General features: G+C 34.9%; 1 protein-coding gene across 1 annotated transcript in view; it reads right to left on the reverse strand.

Annotated features, from left to right (window-relative positions):
• HMCN1 (hemicentin 1) overlaps positions 1-27,307 on the reverse strand; it is a 495,504-nt gene that overhangs the window by 122,254 nt on the left and 345,943 nt on the right. Inside the window, 15 exon segments of the mRNA XM_020984406.2 lie at positions 4,417-4,548; positions 4,661-4,742; positions 5,231-5,433; positions 5,536-5,649; positions 7,287-7,448; positions 9,990-10,086; positions 11,626-11,813; positions 13,545-13,658; positions 15,041-15,235; positions 18,597-18,747; positions 21,415-21,560; positions 22,686-22,799; positions 24,663-24,836; positions 26,632-26,823; positions 27,019-27,105. Coding sequence (XP_020840065.1) covers positions 4,417-4,548; positions 4,661-4,742; positions 5,231-5,433; positions 5,536-5,649; positions 7,287-7,448; positions 9,990-10,086; positions 11,626-11,813; positions 13,545-13,658; positions 15,041-15,235; positions 18,597-18,747; positions 21,415-21,560; positions 22,686-22,799; positions 24,663-24,836; positions 26,632-26,823; positions 27,019-27,105 — 2,151 coding nt within the window.

The following is a 27,307-nucleotide window of genomic DNA, read 5'->3' on the forward strand; positions in this document are numbered from 1 at the left end:
TGGTCTATTTAAAAAAAAAAGATCTGTGGGATAGATTAAAGTATCTTAGATTCCTTTGTAAATTACAAATTATCAGTTTAAAATTGTTTTCTATTCTTAAGGATTTCTTCTCTTAAATTAGGTAAAATGTTTTTCTGCTCATCTTAAATCATAATTTAGACTTACAAAAAATAAACTTAATATTATATTTTTCCTTCTTTCCTTCATTATTCAACAAACATTCATTAAGTAGCTACATAGGATGTGATATAATAGGCATAAGAGAAGACAAAGAGATAAATAAGGTAGTTTCCTGCCCATAAGAAGCTTGAATATATGGTATGGATATTTGATCTACAATTTTTGAAATTTAGCAAATAATTTCAAATCTGACCTCAGACACTTGACACTTACTAGTCGTATGACCCTGGGCAAGTCACTTAATCCCAAATGTCTCACCAAAACAAAAAACAGAAAAAAGATAATAAGAAATTTAGCAAGTAATATCTATAGCATTATCATCTGCCAATATTTAATTTTAAAATTAATTGAGTATGACAATTATCTCTTACTGATAGCTAAAGTTGTACTGGTATGTTGCAACTTTCTATGTAAATAATCATTGTGCATGTATAAGGAAATATAAATATACATATAGGCTATATAAGTGGGACTTCTGGAATTCTGGATAATGGCTTAAATTACAGATGTTACAGACTCCTACTCAGGGAAGGAGTATACCTAACAATAGCTGGTAAGAATGTATTTGCCCATGGTCTTGCAAGTCAAATCAAGAAGGTATTAAACTGAAAAGAAAGAAGGGAGAAAATGCATATTTTTTTCTGCTACCAAACTAGTCACCACAGAGAAGTACTACAATGAAGAAAGAAGAATATAACTTGAGTAACCCGTAAGTTCCCAGGAAACAAAAATCCAAGAAAGGAATCAGTAGCAAAACCAATGGCCTTAAATGTCTATACAAAAATGTCTATAGTTTAGGCTATAAGTAAGAGAAACTAGACTTCCTAATTAAAAGATGCAAATTTGACTGCTTGGTATCACTGAGATTTGGTGGGGTCAAGTACATGACTTGAATATGGCTATGGGTGGGTAAATTTTAGTCAAAAATAGACTGCATATGAAGTTGGTATATTCATGTGGAGAACTCTAGAAATCAGAAGTACAAAGCACAGCAAAAAGCATGTAGGAGAAGGTAAAAGGGAAGAAACAGAAGTGATTTGTCATCAGAGACCACTGGAACAGAAAGAGGCAGTATATGAGGAGTTAGAGAAACCTGGCAACACAGATGTATTGCCTGGTAATAAAGGAGACCTTAACATATCCAGATTTCTGTTGGAGAGCTTTCTCTGCCCAAAGGAGAATAGCTGCAAAACAATTTTGTAACTTGACTTACTGATAATTTCATCCTTCCCAGAGTCAGGAAGACCTGAGTTCAAATCAGGTTACAGATACTTATTAGCTGTATACCCTTGGGCAAGTCACTTCAACTCTGTTGGCCTCAGTTTCTTCAATTGTAAAAGCACCTAGCTCATATGGTTGTTATGAGGATTAAATAAAATTCTGTAAAGTTCTTAGAACAGTGGCTGGCATGTAGCAGAGTCTTAATAAATACTTACTCCTTTTCCCTTCTCCTTCAAAAGGTAGAAGAACCAACAAGGGGATATCTTATGTTGCTCCTAATTTTCTTTAATACATTTCTAGGGTGAAAATGACGGGAACACTGAGACAAGGGGACTGACTACTTCCTCCTAGAATTTTTGACAGAGAGGGAATCTGGGTTGTCTGACATGCACCCTAATTTTGGGAAAGCAAATTGGTTTCAAAGGTATGCTTCAGAGGTTTCAGAGGAAAGGTATGTAGGATACTATGAATTAAAATTCTATATGGGGAACTATTTTAGGAGAGATGGCAAACTGTCAAGAAAGATTCTATACAAACAAAAGGAAACAATCCTAATGAGGAAAAATAGGAGTTGTTTGAAGATAATTATGTAGATTAATCACCTGCTAATTTAGAGCTCATTATCCAACTTAGATTTTTAAAAGATATGTAAAAAGATGAAAGCAAGGTTAGGCAACAAAGGATGCACATCACAGTTTGGCATTTTCCTATTAAAATAATGTTAGAAGTACTAAAGCTCAGAATGAGTTGAGACTAGTGAAAAAAGCTAAGGGCAACAACAAAAAAAAGGTTAGTTTTTTTAAACCAAGTTAAGACAGGGGACCATCAAAGAAGGTATGAACCACTGTTTGTTATCAGTTATAATCATTTTATTCAAAGTGAAGGCAGAGCTACTCTTATTTTACTTCTGTTTTCCCAAAGAGAATGAGAATGACAGACCAAAAATGGGTAACAAGAGATCTGATGTCCAATATAAGGAAGAATGCAAGAAAGAATCTGTTTGTCTTTGATGAATTCAAGTGACTTGGACCAGGTGAACTACATCCTTGTGTACTGAAGGAAATAGTAGATATTGATATAAGTCAGTATTAATGATATTGAAAGGAGCATGGAAAATGAAAAACGCACTGCTGGACTGGAAAAGAGCAAATGTCCTGATTGTCACAAAAGGAGAAAAAGATACAATCTATACGCCAGTGAACTCAACTTGAATTCCTAGAGGAAATTCTAAAAGAAATAATTAAAGAAATGGTTAGTGAAAACCAAGAAAAATACGTAGGGATTACAAAGAGCCGTTTATGAAGAAATTGCCCTTAATTTTTTTTTAATAATACATTTCGTAGAGTATCTAATACTATTCTTATGGAAAAGTTGAAGGGATATGGACTAGGTGATAATACCATTAGATGGATTCAGAACTAGCTAAATGGCCAGACTCAAAGAACTGTCATTGTTAGTTCAGTGTCAATTTGGTAAATCATCTCTAGAGATGTTTTTCAGGAACCTTTGCTTGAATCTGTGCTATTTATCACTTTTATTAGTGACTTGGATAAAGGTATGCCTATCAGATTTGCAGATGACACAAAGTTGAGATGGAAAGTTAATACACCGATGACAGTGTTTGGATCCAAAAAGGATCCTGATAGGCTAGATCAGTGGGCTAAATGTAATATGTTCAAATTGAATGGGGATAAATATGAAGTCTTATATTTGGTTTTTTAAAAAACCAACTTTTCAAGTACCAGATAGGAAAGGAATGGTTTAACAGCAGTTTATTTAAAAAAAAAAGTCTAGAGGTTTTAGTGGATTAAAAGCACTATAAACATGAGTCAGCAGTGTGATGTGACATCCCAAAAATTTCAATATAAAGTTGGGCTGAATTAAGATGTACATAGATAGCTTCCAGGAATAAGAAGATAATAGATCTGTACTCTGCTCTGGTAAGGTTTCAGTTCAGGGTCCCACAGTTTAAACAAGGATATTGATAAACTGGAATATTCAGAAAAAGTCAATCTGGATTATGAAGGATTTTGAGTCTATGGCATACGAAGACTACTAGGAGGAACTGGAGAAGTTTATTATCTAGAAGGGAGAAGATTCAGTGTAGAAAAGATAGCTCTGTTTAAGTACCTGACAGACTGTCACGTAAAAGACTTGGTGCTAGAAGAGAGAACAAGGAGCAATGAGCAGAAGTTGCAAAAAGACCAATTTAGGATTGATGTTAGTAAAATTTTCCTAATAATTAGAACTGCCCAAGAGTGGAATGGGATAACTTAGGAAGTGGAGAGTTTACCCTCAATGAAAGTTTTCAAATACAAACTGCATGGCCAGTGTTAGATATATTATACTGGGGATTCCTTTCAGGTTTTTTTTGGCAAAAGTGCCTACCTACTAAGTTCCTTCTAACACTAAAATTCTATAATTCATTGAGGTATTATATCAAACTTTTTTTTTCTGTAATAGAGTTAAGAAATACTGGTTATTGGTTGATTACCTGGTAAATATATAAGTTGATGAATTGGTTAATAATAATAATAATAACTGCAACATATATATGTATTTACACATACACTAATAGCTGGGTTCTTGAAGGCAATGAAAGGGAACTTAATCTGTGGCAGATTCTATGAGGTTGGGAAGGCTTCACACAAATGGAGGTAATATGGATCAGATGACAGAGTGTTGACAGTGTAGTCTTCAGTGTGCACTGGTATTAGGAGTAATCACATTGAGATTACCATTTGTTAAATTTATATACATCAAGGGTGGGCAACTGTTAAAGTTAATTATTACTGTGAGAGAAAGGCATACTCTTGAGTTAAGGCACAGTCATCAAATTTGCCAATGACAGAAGTTGGGAGGGAGAAATCCTGAAAGGCTAGAGTAGTGGGTAGAATCTAATATTGTGAAATTCAGTGGGGATAAATTTTATGCATTAACATTGAAAATTTGCAATTTTGTCTATCAATATAAGTAAAAAGCAAAAAAAAAATTCATTGTGTGCAGTTACATTACCTATTGGCTTTCTATTCTTCAACCATACCAGAGTAGGTGGAGGGATTCCAGTAGCATCACATGCAAGAGTCACAGGGTTACTGATAGTCTCAACAACCTCCTCTTCTTGGGGTCCTTCTATCCTAGGTGGTACTGTAATGACAGAGAAGTATCATAGAATGTATGTATTTACTGCATTAATTTCAGCAAAACTGTCTTCTTATTCATATCTTATAACAAACAGTAATTCAATACAGATACTTACCATAAACATTAAGATGGAAATTTTTATCATCTTGTCCTGCTACATTTATAGCTCTACATACATATTGGCCTGTGTCAGACACCTAAAAAAATAACAAAAAAACCTTATTATTGAATGTTTTCCATTCAGTTATGAATGATCACATTATACATAGTATAAAATATGACTAAAATTTCTAGATATTTTATGCTTTAAAAGATACAGTATTCTGTTTCAATTGTCAAATCTATTTTCTGTGAGAAACAAATTTATGCAAGTTAAAAGGCTTCAAAGTCACAAAAACAAAGCAACAGAAGAATAGAATCATACTTGTATAAGTCTGTGATCTCATAGGTATTGATAATTCCTTTAGACAGCTCTCTGTCTTATCCCCTAATTGTATAGATGAAGAAACTGGGATTCAAAGTACTCAAGCCAACGAGAGAGCTTGAACCAGAATTCAGGTTATCTGACAACAGTACTTTGCCTTTATGAAAATTATATTCATTATAGAAAAAGATCACGTGGCCATCATTTCCCCCACCTTCTTTCCAATAAGAAACACCATGCAGAGGAGAACAAACGATGTACCTCAGCCCCCTTGATGTGTAGCATTTGCCCATCACCTAAAATCTCCAAGTTAGCAGATTCCACGATCATTCGTGCATTCTTATACCAGGTTATGACTGGAGGTGGAACAGCATTCGACTCACACTCCAATGACACTGGAGATCCTTCTCGTATGTTAATTACAGAAACAGATTCACTGCCATGATCTTTAATGCTTGGGGGAACTGAAGAAAGAAAAAAAAGTAAGGTTTTAAAATTAATTTGGATGAAAAACTTCCTTGTAAATTGAATATAGGATATATTTTTGGAGTACAGTGAAAACAAACCATAAACAGTCAGGGAAATTGTTTTCTTGCTTTCACCAGCTTGGTTCATTGCTATACATGTGTATTCCCCACCATCAGATATTTTGGCCCGTATAATTTGAAGACTTCTGCCACCTGAATTGTATCAGAAGGGGGAAAAAAATAATGATAGTACAAGGATCAATCTAGTTATTACATTAATCTGGTAGGCATTTTAAAATGATCCATCTTTAAGTTATAAGAGACAAAGAAGTGTTTTAATGATTAAAAGGAAGGAATTCATTCTCTATTCTCTCATTTCTATTATTACCTTACCGATAAATGACATAATTCACAGGACTTTCTTTCTTATATGATAGGGACATATCAGAACTGTAAAATTTAAGTACTGCTGAGCAACTAGTAATTATAATTTTTTAAAGTTTTTTTAAATTTTTTAATGAATATCGAGTTTAGATCTTTGCCTCTATTCTACTCATGCAGAGGAAGAGGCCATGCAGACAGAAAATTCAGTATAAGGTAGTCTGCAGCCCTAAGGATCTTACAATTTTGTTCTCTAACTTTTAAGCTTATTAGTGTTGATCAAATACATTGCCTTTAAAAAAAAATCTGGTCTACTTGGACTAATTGAATAATTGAGCAAATATTTCAAAAATCACATTTGGATCTTGAAGCTAAAATTGAACCTGAAGTGAAGAGGCAGGCATCTAGTGACCTGGTTCTAACATTTGGATCTCATTTGATTCATCATTCCTTACTTGCTATACCCTTCCCCACCAAGAGTTCAGTGATGTGACAATGTATTGTGTATTTGAAGCTTGATACAATTAAAATTTTTTTTTATCCAATATTGCCTATGAACCAAAGAATAACATCTTTTAAAAATGATCTTCCTTGGCTCCCAAGTTGATTTTTAAATTCTTTGAAAATTTTCAAAATTGCGGATTCCATTCCCACTCCACCTTTTTCTTATTCTATACTATAACACTGTAATGTTGTAAATGTGTAGTAATTAAAAGGATCCATCAGTAGAATCACTGCCTGTTTTTCTGTCATTCTCATAAGAAGTGCAATGCAGTTCAGTTCTCAGATTTGAAAGCCACAATAGTAAGAAGAGACAAAGACTGTATCTGTGATTTCATTTGTATGTGGAACTCCCAAGAAAGAAAACTCCTACCAGTGTTTATTGGCATCTTCTTGGTAACTTCTAGAATTGTCTAGAGAGTTAAGAAGTTACATAGCTTGCTTATCTCACAGCAATATGTTAAATTTGTTTCCTTAACCCAGGTTGTCCTGGTTGCAAAACCAATTTTATCCACTATCCACTCCAGTATGCTGCCTCTCTTACTAAAATAAGAAAAAGTAAAATTTGCTATATAAATTAATTGTTACTACTATTTAAACTAGCATTTATATAATGTTTTAAGGTTTGCAAAGTACTTTTCACATATATAATTTCATCCCCTCTACAAATCTAGGAGGTAAATGCTATTTACTATCCCTATTTTACAGATGAAGAAACTGAGGACATTAGGCAGAGTGATTTTCCCAAGGTCACATAGCCAGTAACCATCTGAGTTGGGATTTGAACGTAGTCCAGCACAGTATCCACTAGGACACCTACTATGGGCTTAGAAAAGTATGCGAATTAATTTTTCTCAAATGGAGATTTTCAAGAATTTAAAATACAGTGTGCTAAATTTTCATTCTTGCTAAGATGAATGGAGGGGGAGAAAGTTCTCCCCAGGTTATCAGAAAAATAGCTTCCTTACCAGGCACAATGAGAGCATTATTGCTCAAGCTGATGGATTTTCCATTCTTGAGCCAGCTGAGATCAGGAGGTGGAAAACCAGTGGCCTCACAGGCCAAAGAGATGAAATTATTCACCACCACAGTCAGATTTTCAGGATTAGTACCAATGATACTTGGAGGAACTACAACAGTAAATACATTAAAAATGTCGTCCAACATTGTCAGCAATAAGTACTCCCCCATTTCCTCAACACAAGTCCAGCCACTGTATGCTGCCAAAGTACTGAAGAAAAGACATTGTTTGTATTTAGGAACTGGTCCACTGGTTTCTGCAGGGATCTAAAACTTGTGTGATGAAAACCAATCCAGCTGTCATCCTTCCTATTTAGAATCCCCTAATGCCCCCACCAGTTTCGTCTGCAGCTTCTTTCCTACATGGGGGTTTGGCAGGAATAATTCTTCCCCAATAGCAAGGGAGGACAAGAATTTCTAAAGCTAAACAGAACTATGCTACAGTGTATTTATGTTGAAAAAACTGGCTTTGTTTAAGGCTGTTGTCAAGGTACAGTTATGCAGTCTTTTTGTTTCTTTCTGGCAGATGTTCATTCTTCCTCCATATTTTCATTCAAAATTCCTTTTTCCTCCATTCCTGGAGTAAAAGACCTACATAACTTTATGACTCCACGGTGTCAGTAAGTCATTTATTCATTCACTTGGCAAACACTTATTAGTTGTCTCTGTGTGATATAAAGTCTAGGTGACACTAAGCTATAATTGTTTATAATTTTAGAAAATTGGTTTCAAGATTAGTTGCCATTTTTTTAACACAATAAGTTTGTTGAACAATAATAGAATGGACCTCAAAGGTAAAATCAAAGTAAAAGCCCTCAAACTAACCAGAAAATTCATTATTCTTTAGTAACTAAGAGAAGATATAATTTAAGGAGAGTTAATTTTTTTTTCCCATTTAAATAGGAATTTTAAAATGTACAAGTAGATAATTCAATTCTTCCTAATTGGTTTTAAGGGATTAGCAATACCACTTAGTGGTTAAAGAAGAAAGAAGTCAGACTCTTGAAATTCCAACCTGTAAAGTTAAAAAGTAAGTTTTTAGACTCCCTTCATTACGTCTCATTCAAAGCTACCTAATCTAGATCCTTTTCCCTATGCCTGCTGGCTGGCCAAATAGATCTATATGAAAAAAGTGTCTAAAATCCTAGAAAAAAGAAAAATCAGTTTTACCTTCCAAATTAAATTTCACGCTTAATCAAAAGGTCTCAAATATCTTAAAATTCCAAATTAGCTGGTGTAAAATTCTCCCGTGTATGCTTTTGTTGGTGTTGTTCTGTTGTGTCCAACTCTCCATGACCACATTTTGGGGTTTTCTTGGCAAAGACAGTAGAGTTGTTTGCCGTTTCCTTTTCCAGTTCATTTTAGAGGTGAGGAACTGAGGCAAACGGGGTTAAGTGACTTGCCCAGGATCACACAGCTAATATCCCAGGATCACACAGGGTCTGAGGCTGGACTCATGAAGATGATTGATTCTGCTGCACCACCTAGCTCCCCCATCCTGTATGCTTACCCATAATAAATTTCTTTGATGCTTAACAGAAATCCTTTGCCAGATAAAATGTCCTAAAAACTACTGCCCTCTAGAATTCATGAGCTAGTTTATATTTTAACCAACTTATATTTGGGGGGGGGGTATTTTTTAAAAAAACTTCATAAACAGTGGTCTAGATCTCTAATTTTAAAATCCAGAAGAAACGGCTACATAGAAATAGTTTTTTGTTATACTTTTCTTTAAGTCTTCTTATTACCAACAGAATACTAATTAGCAGTCAAGTGCTTAAAGAACATAACAGCTCTCAAAGCACATTCTTTGTCTACAGCTAGGTTGTAGAGTATGCATTCAGTGAGGATCAGATATGCAGCCCTGTGTTCAATCTGTGACATGTCATATCAACCCATATACTCTTTCTTTGCTGAAGTCTGTATCCAGGCCTTGACATAGATCCATCATAAGTATACATGGAAAGCACTGGCAGCCAGGGCTATGCAGAAGAAACAGAGAGAGACTGTCACTGTGGAGCTATTACATTCTCCTCAGAGATTTATCAGTTACCTGTTTCTGTAGTCTCCCTCATACCTCATAGTAAGGTCAGCCAGTTTGATAACCTGTTTGCAGTGCTATCACACTCATATACTACCTCACTCGGGTTTAGATGAAGCTATCCTAATTTATCCCAATAATAATGACACGGGGCTGTATTTCTCCAGTTCCACCATCGTTTCTACTACATTCCAGGGAGTTCATTGCTACTGCTATGCTGCAGTAGTACAGAGAAAACAGAGCAGAGGTTAAAGATACATTTTTATGATTTTAGAACCCATGTACTAATATCAAACTTATTTTGTAGCCTTTGGGATTTCAGTCCTGGTTACGGGTACATTTGCAAAGGAATAACCACTTTCTCTTGAGTTATTGATACGACAGGCAAGTGCCTGCCCTGCCTGTGAGATCTGAAATCTGTATTGTCTGCTAGTTGGATGGGAATCAGCATTACTGAGGGTATTCATATCAAAAAGGGATAAAGAAAAAGGGAGAGAGGCTAACATGAAGATCATGGACTAAAAACACAAACAGTTCCAAGAATTCAGAAACATGGTTTTCCTGGTTTGCCAAGCATAAAGTAGTAGATATTTTGGAAGTGACGTCTTACCGTGTACATTTAGGTTAAAATATTTTTTGGTACTTCCAGCTATGTTCTCTGCAACACACACATACCTTCCAATATCTGCTATTTGGGAATTTAGTATCTAAGGAAAAAAAAGATACTCCAGATGAAGTAATTTAGGAGGATATTTACATAAGCACATATTCAATATTTGCCTTCAACATAATGTTTTCAAGACTGAACAGTACCTTTCCTTTTCAGTTATTTTCATAAGAACGTGGGGGAAGTAAACATTTATATAGCACCTACTGTATATTTCCAGGCACCATGCTAAGCTTTTTTTTTTTTATAAAACAAGTATTACCTCTTGGATCTTTAACAACCCTATGAAGTAGGTGCTATTATTATCTCCATTTTACAATTGAGGAAACTCAGGCAAACAGAGGAAAAATGACTTGCCTAGGGTTAGCTAGTAAGTGTCTGAGGCTGGATTTGAACTCAGGCCTTCCTGACCCCAGGCCCAGTAATCACTGTACCACTGGCCTCTGTAAAGGAGGAGAAAAAGGCTTCTGCAGGTCATCTAGATCATATTACTTTCTTTATCATCTTAATTATGTGACTAGTTAGGTACGTATTGTTTAATTTTAGGAAAGGAGATCCCATGACTAGTTTCATCCTGAGGTATCTCCATGTAGAAGAAGCTTCTGCACAGATAGATTTCTTGGACCCTGTTCTCTGTATTAGGTAAAGAGGTCACCAAAGTTACATTTGGGATTTTAGAGGATGGTTTAAGAATTCAAAGCAATTGGTAGGCACTGAACTTGATATCCCTAGTGTAAAAACAACTCCCAAAGTATATGTTAGGTATTTTTATTTATTTTATTTAATTTTTTGTTTGTTTTTATTTTGGAGGCAGTGGGGTGACTTGCCCACACAGCTAGCTAGTAAGTGTCTGAGTCCAGATTTGAACTCAAGTCCTCCTGATTCCAGGTCAGGTGCTCTATCCACTGTGCCACCTAGCTGCCCCAGGCATTTTTAATGATATGCTAATTGTTTCAGGCTATGTTACTATGCTGAATTCCTAAGTAACACATTCAGTGGTGCCTCAGTGGGGCTAGTTAATTTCTCTAAGTGCCAAACATCTTCTCAAATACAATTCTTATCTTTAGTGAGTGTAAATGCACATAATATTTCTGAAAATAATGATGTGGACAAAGACAAATATGGACTATAGAATCTGGAATCTATAGCAATGTTCCTCAGAGCTCACTGGAGCCTTGGCATAACACTTCTAATTTTCCAAAAGCAAAATTAGGTTAATTCGATAGATTTTTATTAACAAGTACTATGTTCAAAGCACTTTTGTTTTTAAAGAGAAAATACGCACACACACACACACATACACACTCACACACGTCTCCAACTGGTTTATATTTTAAGTATTCTCTTAATCTGGTATGTCTACCTTAGGCTTTCAGGTACTAAAAAATAGCACTGTAATATGATATTTTCCTCTCAAATGGTATAGAATCTGAAGGTAGCATTCTAGCAAGGCCCAAGTGTGTTGGATTCCTTTATGATTTTCAGTAGTGCAAGTAGAAACAAAGGACAGGTAATTTTCAAGTGAGGTAGCTCCCTTTTCCCTGTAAAGTTCTTCTGCTGAGTAGCAATTGTCTTTTACCTGTAAAGTTCTCCCATTGGATAGAAATATATGGTGGTCATCTTCTACCAAGGGCAGTCCATCCTTTTGCCAAGAATTGTTTGGTACTGGATTGCCACTTGACACACATTCCATCAGCACAGTCTTGTTGACCAGTACAGTGACTTCTTCAGGTAAATCAATGTCAGCTCCCTTAATGGATGGTGGTACTAATAGGAGAGTGCAATAAATATTTTAACAATGCAAAGACAAGTCTTTTTCAAATTATTTTAGTTTTTAGGCAAGTTTAGAGGAATTTTATGTGATTTTTGAGAAAAAGAAATTATACGTGTGTACACAGACTCTCAGGCTAGAGTATATAGCCTGCCAGTCAGACTTTAAATCCAAAGGTGCCTAGATTTTTATTGAGACTTAACTACTGGGTAGGGATTTTACTACATATCCCCAAAGCACTTACAATCATATATCAGTGAACCAGGATATAAATCTATTTGGACAACTACATTAGCCTATTATTTTTCAAACCTACAGAAATCCAGATCTTTTTAGTACTATTTCCAAACTAATTTGTAAGTGTTACTGAACTATAACACTCAGTTAAAATGGTACTATAAAACTGAGTTGTAAATTATTACCCTTACTTTAAACAGACATTCTTAAAGTTTGTATATATTCAGGTATTTTTGGCAAAGTGGATTATATGGTAAATATGCTAGGGAAACTAGTTATTAAAAGGAAACCCCTGTTAAATTCTTTTGTCAAGTGAAAATACTTTTTAAAAAATCAAACAATAATTATTTAATTTGTTTGCAAGCTTTCATTATTTATAATATTTATACTTGGCCAACAGTATAGGCTGCCTTTGCAACATACAAGTGATATGGTAAAATCTTGGCAAGAATAATAAATGATGTAGAACAAAAATAAATAGAATATCAACATACCCTGTTGGGCTGAAAATATATAACATTAAAATTTATATTGCTTATAGTATTCTTTAGATCAGGGTTCCAAACTGTGGCCTATTGGCTAAATCCGTCCAGTGAGCTAAGAATGATTCATTATGTTTTAAAATAAAATTTTATTGTATTTAAAAATGTATAAAAAAATTCTTAGTTCAAAACTGTACATGATGGGCTAGATTTGGCCTTTGGGCCCCTAGTTTGCGGACGCCTGCTTTAGTTTATAGTACTAAATGCATACAAAATGAATATTTTTGTATACATAATAAACTGATATGTCAAAGTCAAAAGAGTGTGTGTGCCCATGCAAATCCCAAAGTGAAAAATTCACTCAAACCATTGATTTGGTTTCATATAGCTACATCTGAAGATCTGAGTTAATGACACTCTTCCTGTGAGATCACATCAATTCAGAAACTCACATCTCCTCAGTACCCCTGTCCCTGGGGCCTGTCCATCCCTCTGGCTGAGAAGCAGAGTGTTCCAACACAGAAAGCTCCTTCCAGATAATTTATTTAAGGAAGGGGCCAGGGCAGTAACTTCATCATTTCCCACCAGGCTGCATGACTTCATCAAGCTGGGTGCCCTCTGTCTCCCTCCCTCCATCCCTTTTTAGCTGTTCATTTTTATTTCCCCCATTAGATTGAGCTCCTTGAAAACAAGGACTACCTTTCCTTTTCTTTTTACCCCCAGCACTTAGCACAGTGCAGGCACTAAGTAGGCACCTAAGTATTTATTGACTGACACTAGTACTCTCAAAGCACCGTAAGATTTAGAGCTGGTAGAGACCTCAGAGAGCATCTAGATTAAAGTCCTCATTTTACAGATTAGGAAACCAAGGCCTAGAAAAATTAAGTGACTTGCCCAAGGTCACACAGGCAGTATATGGTAAAGCCAAAATGTGAATTCAGGTCCTCTGATTCTAGATGTAGTATTCTTTCTGCCACGCCAAAAAAGGGAAAGGTAAGACAAACTCACAGAGCACACGGACATCATACTGAAGGGAATCTTCTCCAGCCTCATTCACAGCAACACAGGTGTATCGACCAGCATCTTCCACTTGGGCCCTGGGAATCTGTAACACTCGTCCTCCTGAATAAAAAACAAATAAACAAAAATAACAACAAAAACATGTTTTGAAGTTAGAAACAATATTTCATAATATTCTTATTCCCCTAAATCTAAGTGTGTGTTTGGTTGAGATTTTACATCAGGTAATTACAATAAATCTTTTTTCAGTGTTCTTTCATCAACAACAGGTTGAGTTTTAATGCCCAGTTAACCTAAAAATCTCTTTCAACAACAATTTCAACCAATACTTAATTTCACTGTAAACATATTGGATGACAATGATAGTATGTACTCATCTTGCTAAACAACCAGTATACACTGGAAAGCTTCCACTTTGCCTGCCAACACAGCAAATAATAAAACCACTAATTGGTGATATAAAAGAAACCCCGTCTAAGATGGTAAACTTATTTTTAAAATATCGATATTAAAAAAGCCAATACACACATATAGTCAGAACTGTAACTATGATGGATGACATGGGCTTTCTTCAAAGGCACCAAATTTTAAAGGGTTTTAACAGCATTTATGCTTTTTCAATAGCATAGAAACAACTGATTGTGGAACACAATTAGCAAGCATAATTAATTCAATAGAAAGCTAAGAGACAGTGTAGTTCTTGACAAGACACCAGGATCTCTATCACTCCCTGATGGGGCTGATTTTGGCTTCTCCATTTTTGGGGAATGTGGAGATAATGAAAATTAGAAAAAGAGGCAGTAGCAAGTTAAGAGAGTGATATAAAACATCTCTCATTCTCAAACAGTGCTTTGTGTTCCAGGTTTTTTGTGTTCCAGAAGTGAATTCTTCTTAAAATTTTGCTTTGAGAATGCCTTTTCATTTTGACATATTTTATGAAGTTTACCTACCTTGGGTGACAAAATTACTAATGACAACTTTGCATAAAGTAAATAAATGATGTGCCCTGGCCAGTTTGTGAACACTTGTATTCTGCCTTTTAACCAAAGAAACATGCAGGAAATGAAATATTAGAAATAATATTCTCTATTACCTAGAATTGAGTCTTGCTGTCTTTGAACTGGTTAGTAATAATTTTCAAATTCCTTTCAAAATTTGCAATTCATAATATGAAGAATTAAGTTTGATCATCCCATTATATTTATAGAGTAACAAAGACACAAATAAGCTAAGTGAATAGAGTGGCCTGAAAGCAGAGCTGGAAGGAAATTCAGCCAACATCCTTCAACAACTAATTTAATTCTTGATCTTAGTTCTGACTGCCCAGACTCTACACAGAACCTAAGAACCCTACTAGGAAGCTTATCAATCCAATGCATCTAATAAATAAAGGTGAATCAGAGCTAAAAAAAGGTCTAAGGTTTAATAAAATAAAGGTGAATGGCAGACATTCAAATTCTTACGTGATCTCCAACAACTGTTACCTGGTAATATTAAGGCTTTATCACTAGAAGTCAAAGGATAACCATCTTTAAACCATGTAAGAGTGGGAGGAGGAACAGCATTTGTTTCACAGTAAAGAGAAATAGGATTGTTGATTATCACATCTTTGGCTTCACCACTTCGGCCTGTATCCAGCATATTTCCAATTTCCCAGAGTTTCTGAAAACTGGGTGGTACTATGGAGAGAAAGGAACATCTTAGACACGTATTTAAATTACGCTAAATTTTAAGAGAGTATTAAATCTGATAACCAAGGATACAAAAAGGTGATGTGTGTGTTTAAGCTATACTGGGGATAGGAGAAGGATCAAAGAAAAGATGACTACTGTCTTGTATATATTGGGATAAAGATAATGGATGATGTTGAAAAGATTGAATACCGAAATGCTTTGCTGCTGTTTTGTTTTGTTTTGTTTTCCACTGGAAAAAATAGAACAAAAAGAGCCAACTGGGACTTGAAACTGAAGATAAATGAGGTGTTAGAAAAGAGTAGCTAGCTGCCTTCAATGCTGTCACATCACAAAGCCCACATGAACTACATCCAAAGGGCCTGAAAAAATGGGCAGATGCGATTGTTAGACTCCGTGATTTTTAAACATTTTGGACGGTGGGGAATGTGTTGCAAGGTGGTTGGAAAAGGAAAAATGACACAAGTTTTTAAAAAAGGGAAGAAGCAAGAGTATGAAAAAATATAGGCTGGGGAATCTGATTACTATTTCTGGTAAAGTTGTAGGAAACATTTATTAAATGGATGGTTTGAAAGTATTTAGATAGTGAAGCAATGATTACTAAAAGGCAGAAATCATGGCTTTTGTTAGAGTAGGAGATCAGAAGAATTTGCCATACATCAAACAATCAACAAGCATTTATTAATAGTCTGCTTTGTGCAGTGATATGCTAGGTGCTGGGGGACACAGAAAAAATTAACAGTCTCTGACTTCAAGAAGCTTACATTTTATCAGGAAAGCCAGCATGTATGTAAATAAGTATATGCAAGATTAATTTTTGTTTGGTGAGAAGACCCGTAGCTGAGTGAGAGGTGGAGGGAGGGACCTGGAAAGGCTTCATGTAAAAGGGGCCACAGGAGCAGAGTCATAAAGAAAACGAGGAATTCTTAAGCGAGTTCCAGAAACTTTCAGGACAGTCACAGTACGTTAAGATGTCTCGAGTAAAACATTTGACAGAGTTTCTGATCATATTCTTGTGGACATGATAGGAAGGATGCCAGGTAGATAATAACACATTTGGGTAGGTTAGAAAATGCTTAAATGATTATGTCTAAAGAAAAGTCATTAATGGACCACTATCAACTAGAGGGGAGGGTTTTTATAAAGTGCCGAAGGAATTTGTCAGTGGTCCTGTGCTGGTCAATATATGTATCAATAACTTTGATTTGTGGATTATATGAAGCTGGAATAACATATTGGACTCTATCGAGTCAGAATACAAGACAGCAACAGGATAAAATGATAGCCTGAAAGTAATAAGATCAAACTTAATAGGAATAAAGGTAAAGTTCAATATGGGTCCAAAAAATCAACTTCAGAGAAACAGAATAGGAAATGAATGACTAGGTAGCAGTTTACACGAAAACAAACTGGGAGTTTTAGTTTGAGTAAACTCAGTGTGAGTGTCAGCAGTGTGATACATCAACCAGAAAGCAAGTGTAAGCATGGCTGCATTAAGACGGGTGTAGCTTCCAGAATTAGAAAAATGATTGATAGTCCCTTCATTGGTAAGACCACTTAAAAGTACTATATTAATTTCTGAGAACATTTTGAAAGGATATTAATTAAGTCAGAGGAAGTCTGGAATAGAGCTGCCAAAATGATGAAGGGCCTTGAATCCATGCTGTATGAGGACTGGTTGAAAGAACTGGTTAGCTTTGATAAAGACTGAAGGAGAACCTAATTGCTTTCTTCAAGTATCTGCAGGACTGTCATGCAGAAGAGAAGTAGATTTGTTCACCTCAGAATGAGGAGCAAGGGATGGGGGTTTCAAAGAGGCAGATTTATGCTTGGCCTTAGGAAAAAGCATACTAGTAGTTAGACTTATCGAAAAGTGGAATGTGCTGATGCAGGAAGTGGTACATCATTCCTCACTGGAGGTCTTCAAGCAGAATCTGGATGTATACTAGTTGGGTATATTGTAGTGGGAATTCTTGTTTGGATATGATTAGCCTAGAGGGCCACTGAATTCCCTTCCTGAAATTCTTTAATTCTGTGACTCCATGATATATGCCACTGAAATACTAGTGACTGGCATGACATACATTTCTAAGAAATGAGTTTTCTAAGGGGCAGCTAGGTAATGTAGTGGATAAAGCACTGGCCCTGGAGTTAGGAGGACCTGAGTTCAAATCCAGTCTCTGACACTTACTAGCTGTGTGACCCTAGGAAAGTCACTTAACTTCAATTGCCTCCAAAAAAACCCAACCACCTGTTTTCTAAATTGGATTTAATTTTACACACTTATTGACTGCTTCCTATGTACTCTGCTAGAGGTGGAGGAACATACACAGATAAATAAAGTCCTTGACCTTAAGGGTCTTATAATTTAATTATCCACAAAAGATAATAGGTCACTGATATTGCAAGTCAATTAATCAGCCAAGAAGCAAGAAAACGTTTATGCTGCACTTACCCCGGGCCAGGCACAATGCCAGGCTCTATTGATACAGAGACAAACAGAAACAGTCTCTACCCTTAAAAAAGCTTACCTTCTACTATGTACAATAGCAAATTAAATACAGAGTAACTGGGGGGACACTAACAATTTGGGGAATCAAGAAGAGCCTCATGTGGGATGTGGTATTTGAGTTAAGCTTTGAAGGAAACTAGGAAGTCTAAGAGGCAGAAATGAGAAGGGCATACATTCCAGGCACGAGGGACATTCCTGTGTGTAGCACTGGAGGCAGAAGATGCTATGGCAAGTAGGGCAATTGGTTGCGATTTGGAATGCATGACTGCGAATAATGTGAAAATCAGTCAGCTAAGATAAGCTGTGGCCAAATTGTAAAGGGATTTAAATGCTAAGCAAAAGGACATGGGCTGGACCTGAGATTTTATTAGTATAAGGAATTCCCAGTGCAGATTAGCACTTTTTCAGCAATATATAGAATCTGAGAGTTTCCTAGAACAATCAGAAAAAATGTTATAGTAAACTCAAAATTATTTTGTGCTTGATTAAATATGGAAGGAACTAAAGATGACTCTGATGTTGTGAACCTGAGTGATTGGTAGGATGCTGCTGCCCCCAACAGAAATAAATCCAGGAATAAGTGTAGGTTTGTGGGAAAAGATCACAGTTATGTTTTAGACAGATTGAGTTTGAAATACCATAGAACATCCAGTTGGAAACATCCATCTGGTAGTGTGTAATCAATGTGGGTCTGGTGCCCAGGGGCAGAGACTAGGGTTTAGATTTCAGATTCAGCTTCATTGAGATGATAATTGAACCTGTATCTGAACATCATAAATATCTGAATCATGTAAGTTTTATTAACAAGGCTGGGGCATTCACTTATTTTCTTGTTACCTTGTATGTTCACATCAAATTCTAATTCATCTTCTCCAGCGATGTTAGATGCTACACATGTATATCGACCAGTGTCTGATACTTGAGCCTCTTTTATCTGAAGTGTGCGTCCATTTACAGCAATATTAACATGATCATCTGATTTAAGGGGCTGTGATGTAATTCAAACAGTGTTAGCATGAGGCACCACATAATCACTTTATTTTATAGACACAATGTTGTCTTCTCCATTTTTCTGATAGATCACCTAATCATTTTTAACAGTTTTTGAAGATAATATAAAAATCATAGTTTGAATTTCTATGCTTTCAAATCAGTTTTCTCATTTAATCTTTATCACAATTCTTTAAGGTAGGTAGTGCAAGTAATAGTATTCCCATTTTACAGATGAGGAAATTGAAGCTTAGAGAAGTTTAAGTCCAAGATCAGAGTGTTGTCACTGGCAAGTTAGGACTGGAATGCAGTTGGGTTTGTTTTTTGCTTTAAATTCAATATCTATTTTTACCATGCTTGATTTCCTATTTTAATCAAAATAGATGGCAGTATGCTCTGAAAAGTTTATCAACCATGATAAAAAAAGAAAAACCACCTGTTCTTTTAATCAAGATCTCCCTAATTGATTATGTTTTTCTTTAAGGTGAATTTTAGTTGCTGTAGTTTGTGTTGCATTTTTTTCAGAAATGCTATGGCCATAGAAATAATTTTGAAATATATTTGAAATAAACTGATAAATACTGCATTTCTTTGTGATAAAATTTAATTCTTAGGAATCATCACCATGTTGGAAAAGAAACATTAGAATTGTTACAAATGGAATTGTCAATTAATCACACTTAACTGGAGTTTCAAAGGAAAAGATTTTTGAAAGAACTGTTTGTTACACATTGAGTTGATACCAAATTCAACATTTTTTCTCTATCGAGTACACGAGTGTTCTTCATTGGTGACTGAAAATTTCCAGCTTTAGTATGCTTTTATAAGTACACCTGTGACTTGGTGTCCTATCAATAACACTAGTTATTGCCTTGAAAGAGTTTTGTTACAACACTTCTCCTGCGTGTTTAAGCATTATCAGTCCTTTTTTTAACATCTTTTGAAAGTTGACAAGTTATAGTAAAATTTCACTTATTTGTGCCTACAGGGAAAAGTGAGACCATATATGAGACTACCATATAATCTCTAACCTCATATTAGCCAGTACCAATGAAATTTTTGTGGAAATTGTCAACAAGCAACCATATTCAATAGTCTCTTGCTTCTCGTTTCACTCTTCTAGAGACAGTAGCAGAAGGAAGAAAAAACAGATGAGTAACTTGGCAATTCAAGATTTTATTATATTATTGTGTCTATTTAAAGAGGTAGGAAAGAGCCAGAAATAGAGTGATTTAATGAAAGTCATACATGGGAGTCAAATTTAGAGCTTAGATTTAAAGATAAAGTTACCAAACAAAAATAACTGCTTTTCCCAGTGAAAGATTTCTTCTTTTGTCCCAAAAGTAAGAAAAAGATCACAAGTACTGAATTATCAAATGGAGGACAAGAAAAGATGACTTTAAAATAAAAACGTGCTCTCTCCCTTTCAAAGGAACTTATATATAGACTTGATAATCAATTATAAAACATAGTCACAACTGGAGAAGAAACTGTAAACACAGCATAGTGGGAGTTTCCTTATTCTCCTCCTGCAATGCTTTCCAGATGAAATTAGGTAATTATCTAAGCTGAGATAATTTCTCTAGCTGCCAGTGTTGTAAAATCCATCTGGGATCTAAAAAATCAATCTCTGTTCTTTGAAAATTTAGGACATGACCAAGAATTCAAATTCTCCAAATCATATTTTGCTGACCCTTTGGTTAATTATGTTCAAAACAGCACAAACATCAGCATCTTAGTTAATCACATCTGTATTGACTAGTGTTAACAGTAATAAAATCCTATTTTGGTCTGGCCACATCAGCACTCAAACTTTAATGACATTCATGAAAAAAAACAAAAGCAAAAAACAACCTAGTGGATGAGAAATAAAATGTGGTCTGATCACAAGACTAAATGATCTGTGCTTTATTTTAAAAAGTTTTCATTTCCCCAGAGTATTATAAGTACTTAATGTTCACTTTCAGCTTCATGCACTGATTTACTAAAGAGTTTAGGGTGGTCAAAGAGGAAACTATACAAATTTAAGATCTGCGATGTGTATATCACTATAATTTTGCTGATTGATATTTCTTTTGATTGAGTTTTACAAAGCCTAATCACTAACTCTGTAGGCCAGAGAGAAAAGAAAATCCTCTTTGCATGGGCAAATTTTCATAAACAACAGAACAATAAAAACTGTATTCTAAGAAATTACAGTGACCAAGCTTGGTCCTAAACAAGACTAACCAGAATGTACAGCCTTCCCTTCTTTGGAGAGGCAGGAGTCCATATGTATGGAATCCTGAAAACCATGTTGGACTTGGCCAATGTACTGTTTAGTTTTCCTGAACAATTTTTTCACTTTTTTATTATCGTAATGAGGGTTGGCTCAATGGAAAGAATGCTATATTAGGTGATGAAGGTAATGGGAAAACTGAAGACAGCAATAAATTTTTTAAATAAGAATCACAAACACCTCAAATGTATACATAAAATCATATGTAATTCTATAGAATAATATTTGTATTTGTTCATAGCATGCCAATTTTAAAGTTTCACAATCTTCCTTGAATTTTCTTTAGAAACAGAGAAACTATATACACACAGAATATATTTAAGTATACTTTTAAAAACTATCCCACAGCATTAACAAAAAAATTAAATGAAAAAATTAGTGACTGGCCTGTCCATCTTTGTACCAGCTGAGGGCAGGAGCGGGAATCGCATAAGCTTCACATTCCAGAGTTAGGCTGTTGTTGACTCTGATCTTCACTTCTTTGGGAGAAAGACCTAGCCCCAAAAGGTCTCCTCTATTAATTATTGGTGGAACTATACCAAAAAAATTTTGGAAAGTGAAAAATTCAGGCACTTCCATAACTGAAAGATACTCTACATAATATTTCAAACATGTTTAGAATTTGGAAGGAATTGACAAGAAAAGGAAGGTACTGCTCTATACTTTTTACAGTAAAGGGTAATGAGGCACCATGGATAGGATGGTGGACTGGAGTCAAGAAAAGCTGGATCCAAATCTTGATTTTTAACATTTACTTAGCTGTGTGATCATGGACAAATCCCTCAATCCCTCTGAACTTGACTTTCTTCAGCTATAAAAAGGGGATAATAATCTGTGTAATCCCAAGGTTACTGTGAGACTCAAATGAGGTAACACATAGAAAGAACTTTGTAAACTTTAAATATTATATAAATTTTAATTATTATCATGTACTCTTTATGTACCTATATCAACATTTTATAAAACAGTATTTTATGGATATGTACTATGAAAGATTTCTATTTTTCTTTATTAGAACAATGCCAACACCAAAAGGTCAATTTCTTTATGGGTTATTTAGTTTCACAGCCACATCCTTAAGCCCGGGCAATAAATGCATATTTGATAGTCTCAAAGGGGACTCCATCAAAGCATATAAGCCAATTCATATAAATCATAACCAATACCAGAAAAAAACCTCATAATACAATTATTACTACTGATAGTGGTTAGCTATGTCATATTTTTGTATAAAAATTGCATATTTTATTTATCTACCACTCTCCCATGGAACTAAAGATCATTAATGACCTTAAATTTCTCACTGCTGACAAAATCACACACATTCAAAAAATGCTTTGGGTGTAAAGAGGCAATGACTCAGGAGAGAGGATAATATAGACAGAAAAAATGTGAAGCTTAAAAAATTAGAAATCCATGGGTGGTAAGAACCTAAAAGAAGTCATCTTTCTCCATATTTAAGCCACTGGGGTCATAGGGAAAAGGGAATATATTGGTGGTACTTACTTTATTTAGTTTCTATGCTTAATAAATTATATAAAGCAGTAATTTTTATAATTAAGAATAAAAACAATCCAAAAGAGAAACAGACTTGTGAAAATAATCCAAAAGGATAGGGCAAGAAAATATGATGTCTGTTGTTATCCTAAAATACTTACTATAGACTTTCACTTCATAGTGTTTTACCATTTCCCCAGCTTCATTAGTAGCTACACAAGAGTATCTACCAGCATGGTCCTCCTGAGCATTTAGGATCTGCAGAGTCCTCCCTCCTGGAAAAATCAAGAATTTTAAAACCTGAAATCTGAACAGTAGCAGGCTTTTGAAACACTACTCTTGCCTTACCCTTCTTCCAGATTATCCTTAGAAAGCAAATTTTGAAATGGGTAATTGACTTAGAACAAAGTCTGATGTAAATTAATAAAAGGCCTTCACTTCAGCTGAAGTATATCAGACTCTGCTTCAGCTTCTTATTTTAACTCTCTATGTGTGTCTCTATTTCAAATGTGTTTCCTGTAAACAATATATTATTGGATTCTGATTTCTAATCCATTCTACTATCTGTTTCTGTTTTATGGGTGAATTCATCCCATTCACATTCACAGTTATGATTATTAACTATGCATTTCCCTCTATCCTATTTTCTTCTATTTCTTCTTCTCTCTCTGTTTTCACCCTGTCCCTCCTCAAAAGTCTGTTTTGCTTCTGTCCACTGCCTCCCTTAACCTGTATTCCCTTTTATCACACCCATCTCCTTTCTCTTTTCCCCTTCTCTTCCTGCCTCCCTGTTGGATAAAATAGATTTCTGTAACCAATTGTGTATGTGTGTATAATACATAATATATATGTGTATGTATGTGATATATTATACACACACCTATAAAAGTTTTTTTCTTGTGCATCTCTTTTATGTGAAATAATTTCCTCCATTCTTTCTCTTCCTTCCCCCTTTTCCCAGAGCATCCCTCTTTTTTACCTATCCTTTTTTTTTTCAGATCATCCCAACATAACTGAATCCCTTTCAAGCCCTCTGTTTATATAGAGTCCTTCTTACTGTCCAAATAATGAGAAAGTTCTTAGGTGTTACAAGAATCATCTTCCCATGTAGGAATGTAAATAGTTTGATCTTATTGAGTCCCTTATGATTTCTCTTTCATGTTTACCTTTTTATCCTTCTCTTAAGTCTTATATTTGAAAGTCAGATTTTCTATTCAGCTCTGGTCTTTTCATCAGGAATGCTTGAAAGTCCTCTATCTCATTAAATATCAGTTTTCCCCCTGAAGGATTATACTCAGTTTTTAGCTTTCAAGGCTATCCATCCAGTCAGTCAATAAACATGTATTAAGTACCTATTGCCAGGCACTGTGCTAAGTGGTGGAAATACAAAAAGAGGCAAAAGACAGCTCCTGCCCTCAAGGATCTCACATCCTAATTGATAACTAGGATCCATCCTACCTGTCTGAACTAATCTCCTGCTACTCTCCAAAAATGAACCTTGAACACTAGTATTCTTTGCTCATACTCTGACCATTTTTCTTTAAAGGGATAGTACAATGAAAGACAATTAATAAAACGATTAAGATCTACCACGATTTAGATTTAGGATACTGGGCACTTCATTTTAGATTGTGGGATCTTGAACAAGAATCTTTTGCATCAAAACAGAGACTAAAGTCTTACCTTGTGCTAACTATTATGTAGGAATTAGTGTATGAGTAGAGTCTATAAATTTATGTGGTTTTCCTTGTATGCCCACATAGTCCTCTACACATAATGAACAGTTTATTAAACCAAACGACTTAGGTGTGAGTTTTCACAAATACCTTTAAAGCAAAAATCAAAAGAAAATGTCATCTTAATTTACGTATTATGTGTTGATATCCAGATTTTATCAGATTTTTCTCGTCGGTACCATCTGTCCACTTCTCATAGCCACTAAATTCATGCCACTGGCCAGCTTCTCCTTTAATTTGTACTACCTGCTGTGTAATTGATGAAGAACTGACTTCCCAGAGAACAGAGAAAAAGATAACACACATGAATTTAACTATTTCTATTAACAATTTCCAAAAGCTACTTCTGTTACAGTAATATAATAACAAATATACAGTGATAATTAGAAGAGGAATAATTACCTGGCAGAATCCTAATATTTTGATTTGACTCTATAGGAGTTCCGTTTTTAAACCAGGTAATGGTAGCTGGAGGATATGAATATGCCTCACAGACCAGTGAAGTAGGACTGTTAAGAATAACAGTTATATCTTCAGGACTACCATTGTTATCTACACCAACAATAGTAGGAGATACTGAAAAAGAACAAAAACTTTGTCAAGGAAATATCTACATATGTGTATTATACATTGAAATATAATGTACACATATAACACATATACATACATACACACATATGTATAATATATATAAAAGTTTATCTACTGTGCACCTTCATATGTTCACTGAACCTATTAACTAGAAGTAAAACTCAACCATGCTTATTTGCACAGGTAATTTTTCATTAAGGGGTTTCATTATTATATATTAGAATAGATTTTCATCTTTTGTTAACATCATAGGTATTAATCTGTTGGAAAATTAATGATATATAAGGGTTGAAACACAGACTTTCACTTTAAAACAAGTTAAAGGATATTTCTAACAGATCTTAGCATCTTTTGATCAAAAAAAATGCAAATTGAAGAAGCTTTATCCTTTTATCTCGGTAGATGTTGCTGTTAAGTACTGAAAGCTATGCTACTTGCATACATGTGAATGGATCTGTCATATAGTTATTTATAGGCTTGGTACATGAGTTAAAAAGTAAGTCATGTTTCTTGTTCAGAATGTTTAGTAAGACCTTCATTACTTCACATCTGGATGGCTATAATGCTTTCCTTGATCTTTTTGCCCCTAGTCTCCTTTTCCTCTTCTCCAACTTTAAATAGCATTAATTTAGTCTTTCTACAGCAGTTTTAATCATGCAATTCCATCTGTTTAAAGAAAAAATAAACTTTAATGTCTATTTCCAATGAGATGAATTATTACTACCTTAGCCTGGCTGGCCCTAATAAGTCTTTCCAACTTACCTCCTTCTCTTCTCTCCAACATAAACCTTCCCTTCTGTCCAATATGGTTTATTTACTGACATATCACTTCTCACCTCGATGTTTTTCATTATTTTTCCATCTAAATATACTCCCCGAACTCTCCCCATCCTAGGCATCCTTTAAAGGTCCACCTGAGTTTCATCTCTTACACACACACTTTTCCTGACTATCTTAGCCATAAGAGTTTGTTCCCTTCTCTGAATTCCATTAATATTTACTTGTCTTAACATTTATCTGGAATTTGACCAAATATTACCTTTTACCATTTAACTTTTCATGTGTTTTCATGTCTTCTTTCCCCAATTAGATTATAAGTTCTCTGAGCAGGGAGTGTGTATTCTACATGTCTCAGCAAAATGCTGTAAATATTACTATAAAGTAATTACAATCAATAAATATTTTCTGATTATATGATTAATTAATTTTAGTGAAACGAAAGGTTTGTCAATTAAGAATTACATTATAATTACACTATAAAATTACATTGTAATTACAAAATTATGTAAAATTATATATTATAAACAACTTATAAACAAAATTAAGAATCTATATTCACTCCTATACTCATAAGTCATCACCATAATGTTTATAATTCTTAGGTATTACATCACTTTTATTTCACAAAGACTGCCTTCTAGAACATAAATATTATAATTCATGATAGAAAAACACATATGGGATATGTTAAAACTCATAGTAAGTCCAATTCACATTGTTTTATGATATTCTTTGTATTAAGTGCTACCTTATCCTTTTGTTATTGCTATACAACCCCTTATATGATAGAGCTCCGTGGATCATTTGTAAGGTACTTAGCATGGTGCCTGGGACATAACAGATACTTAATAAATGCTCGTTTCCTTCTTCCTCCATGCTAGAAACAGTTCTGCAGAGTAAGCTGAACTAAGTCTATGAAAAATGCTGCTATTAATATACATACACACACGCATATATATAATACACACTATATATATGAGAGACAAAGCTGTATACATACCAAACACATTAAGACTGAAACTTTTGTTCTTGTCACCAGCTGTATTAGAAGCCACACATGTGTATCTCCCAGTGTCTGACACTTGGGCATTGGTGATTTGAAGAAAACGCCCACTAGACATAATTTGGTGATCTCCATCCTCAATGAGAAGCTGTCCATCTTTTAGCCAGGTTATCTGTGGAACTGGATTCCCTTTAAGAAACATAATTTCTGAATGTTAGCTATTAATTACATGACTGTAACTTTCCAGGCCATAAGCTAAACTGAATTTTGGCCTTAATGTGCTTCTGAGGCTTACATTTTCTTCACATAATATTATCATGTAGATATGATACACATGAATTAAGAGAGCCTACGAGCTGGACAAAAACAGAATGTGTATCTTACCTAGTGCTTCACATGTCAGTGTAACACTAAGCTTTTCTTTCACCTTCACATCCTCCAACGTATTCTCACCAACAATGCTAGGAGGCACTAAGCAAAGAAAAACAAAGTAAAAGCAATCACCCTGTCTTTTCTAATAACACCACAACCACCTCAATACAAACCCTCACTCCCTTATCTTTTTTTTTTCTTTTTGCTAGGCAATTGGTGTTAAGTGACCTGCCCAGGGTCACACAGCTAGTGAATATCATGTGTCTGAGGTCAGATTTGAACTCAGGTCCTTCTGACTCCA

This window comes from Phascolarctos cinereus, unplaced genomic scaffold (assembly GCF_003287225.1).
Source record: "Phascolarctos cinereus isolate Bilbo 61053 unplaced genomic scaffold, phaCin_HiC Scaffold_5;HRSCAF=322, whole genome shotgun sequence".
Taxonomy (NCBI): Eukaryota; Metazoa; Chordata; class Mammalia; order Diprotodontia; family Phascolarctidae; genus Phascolarctos; species Phascolarctos cinereus.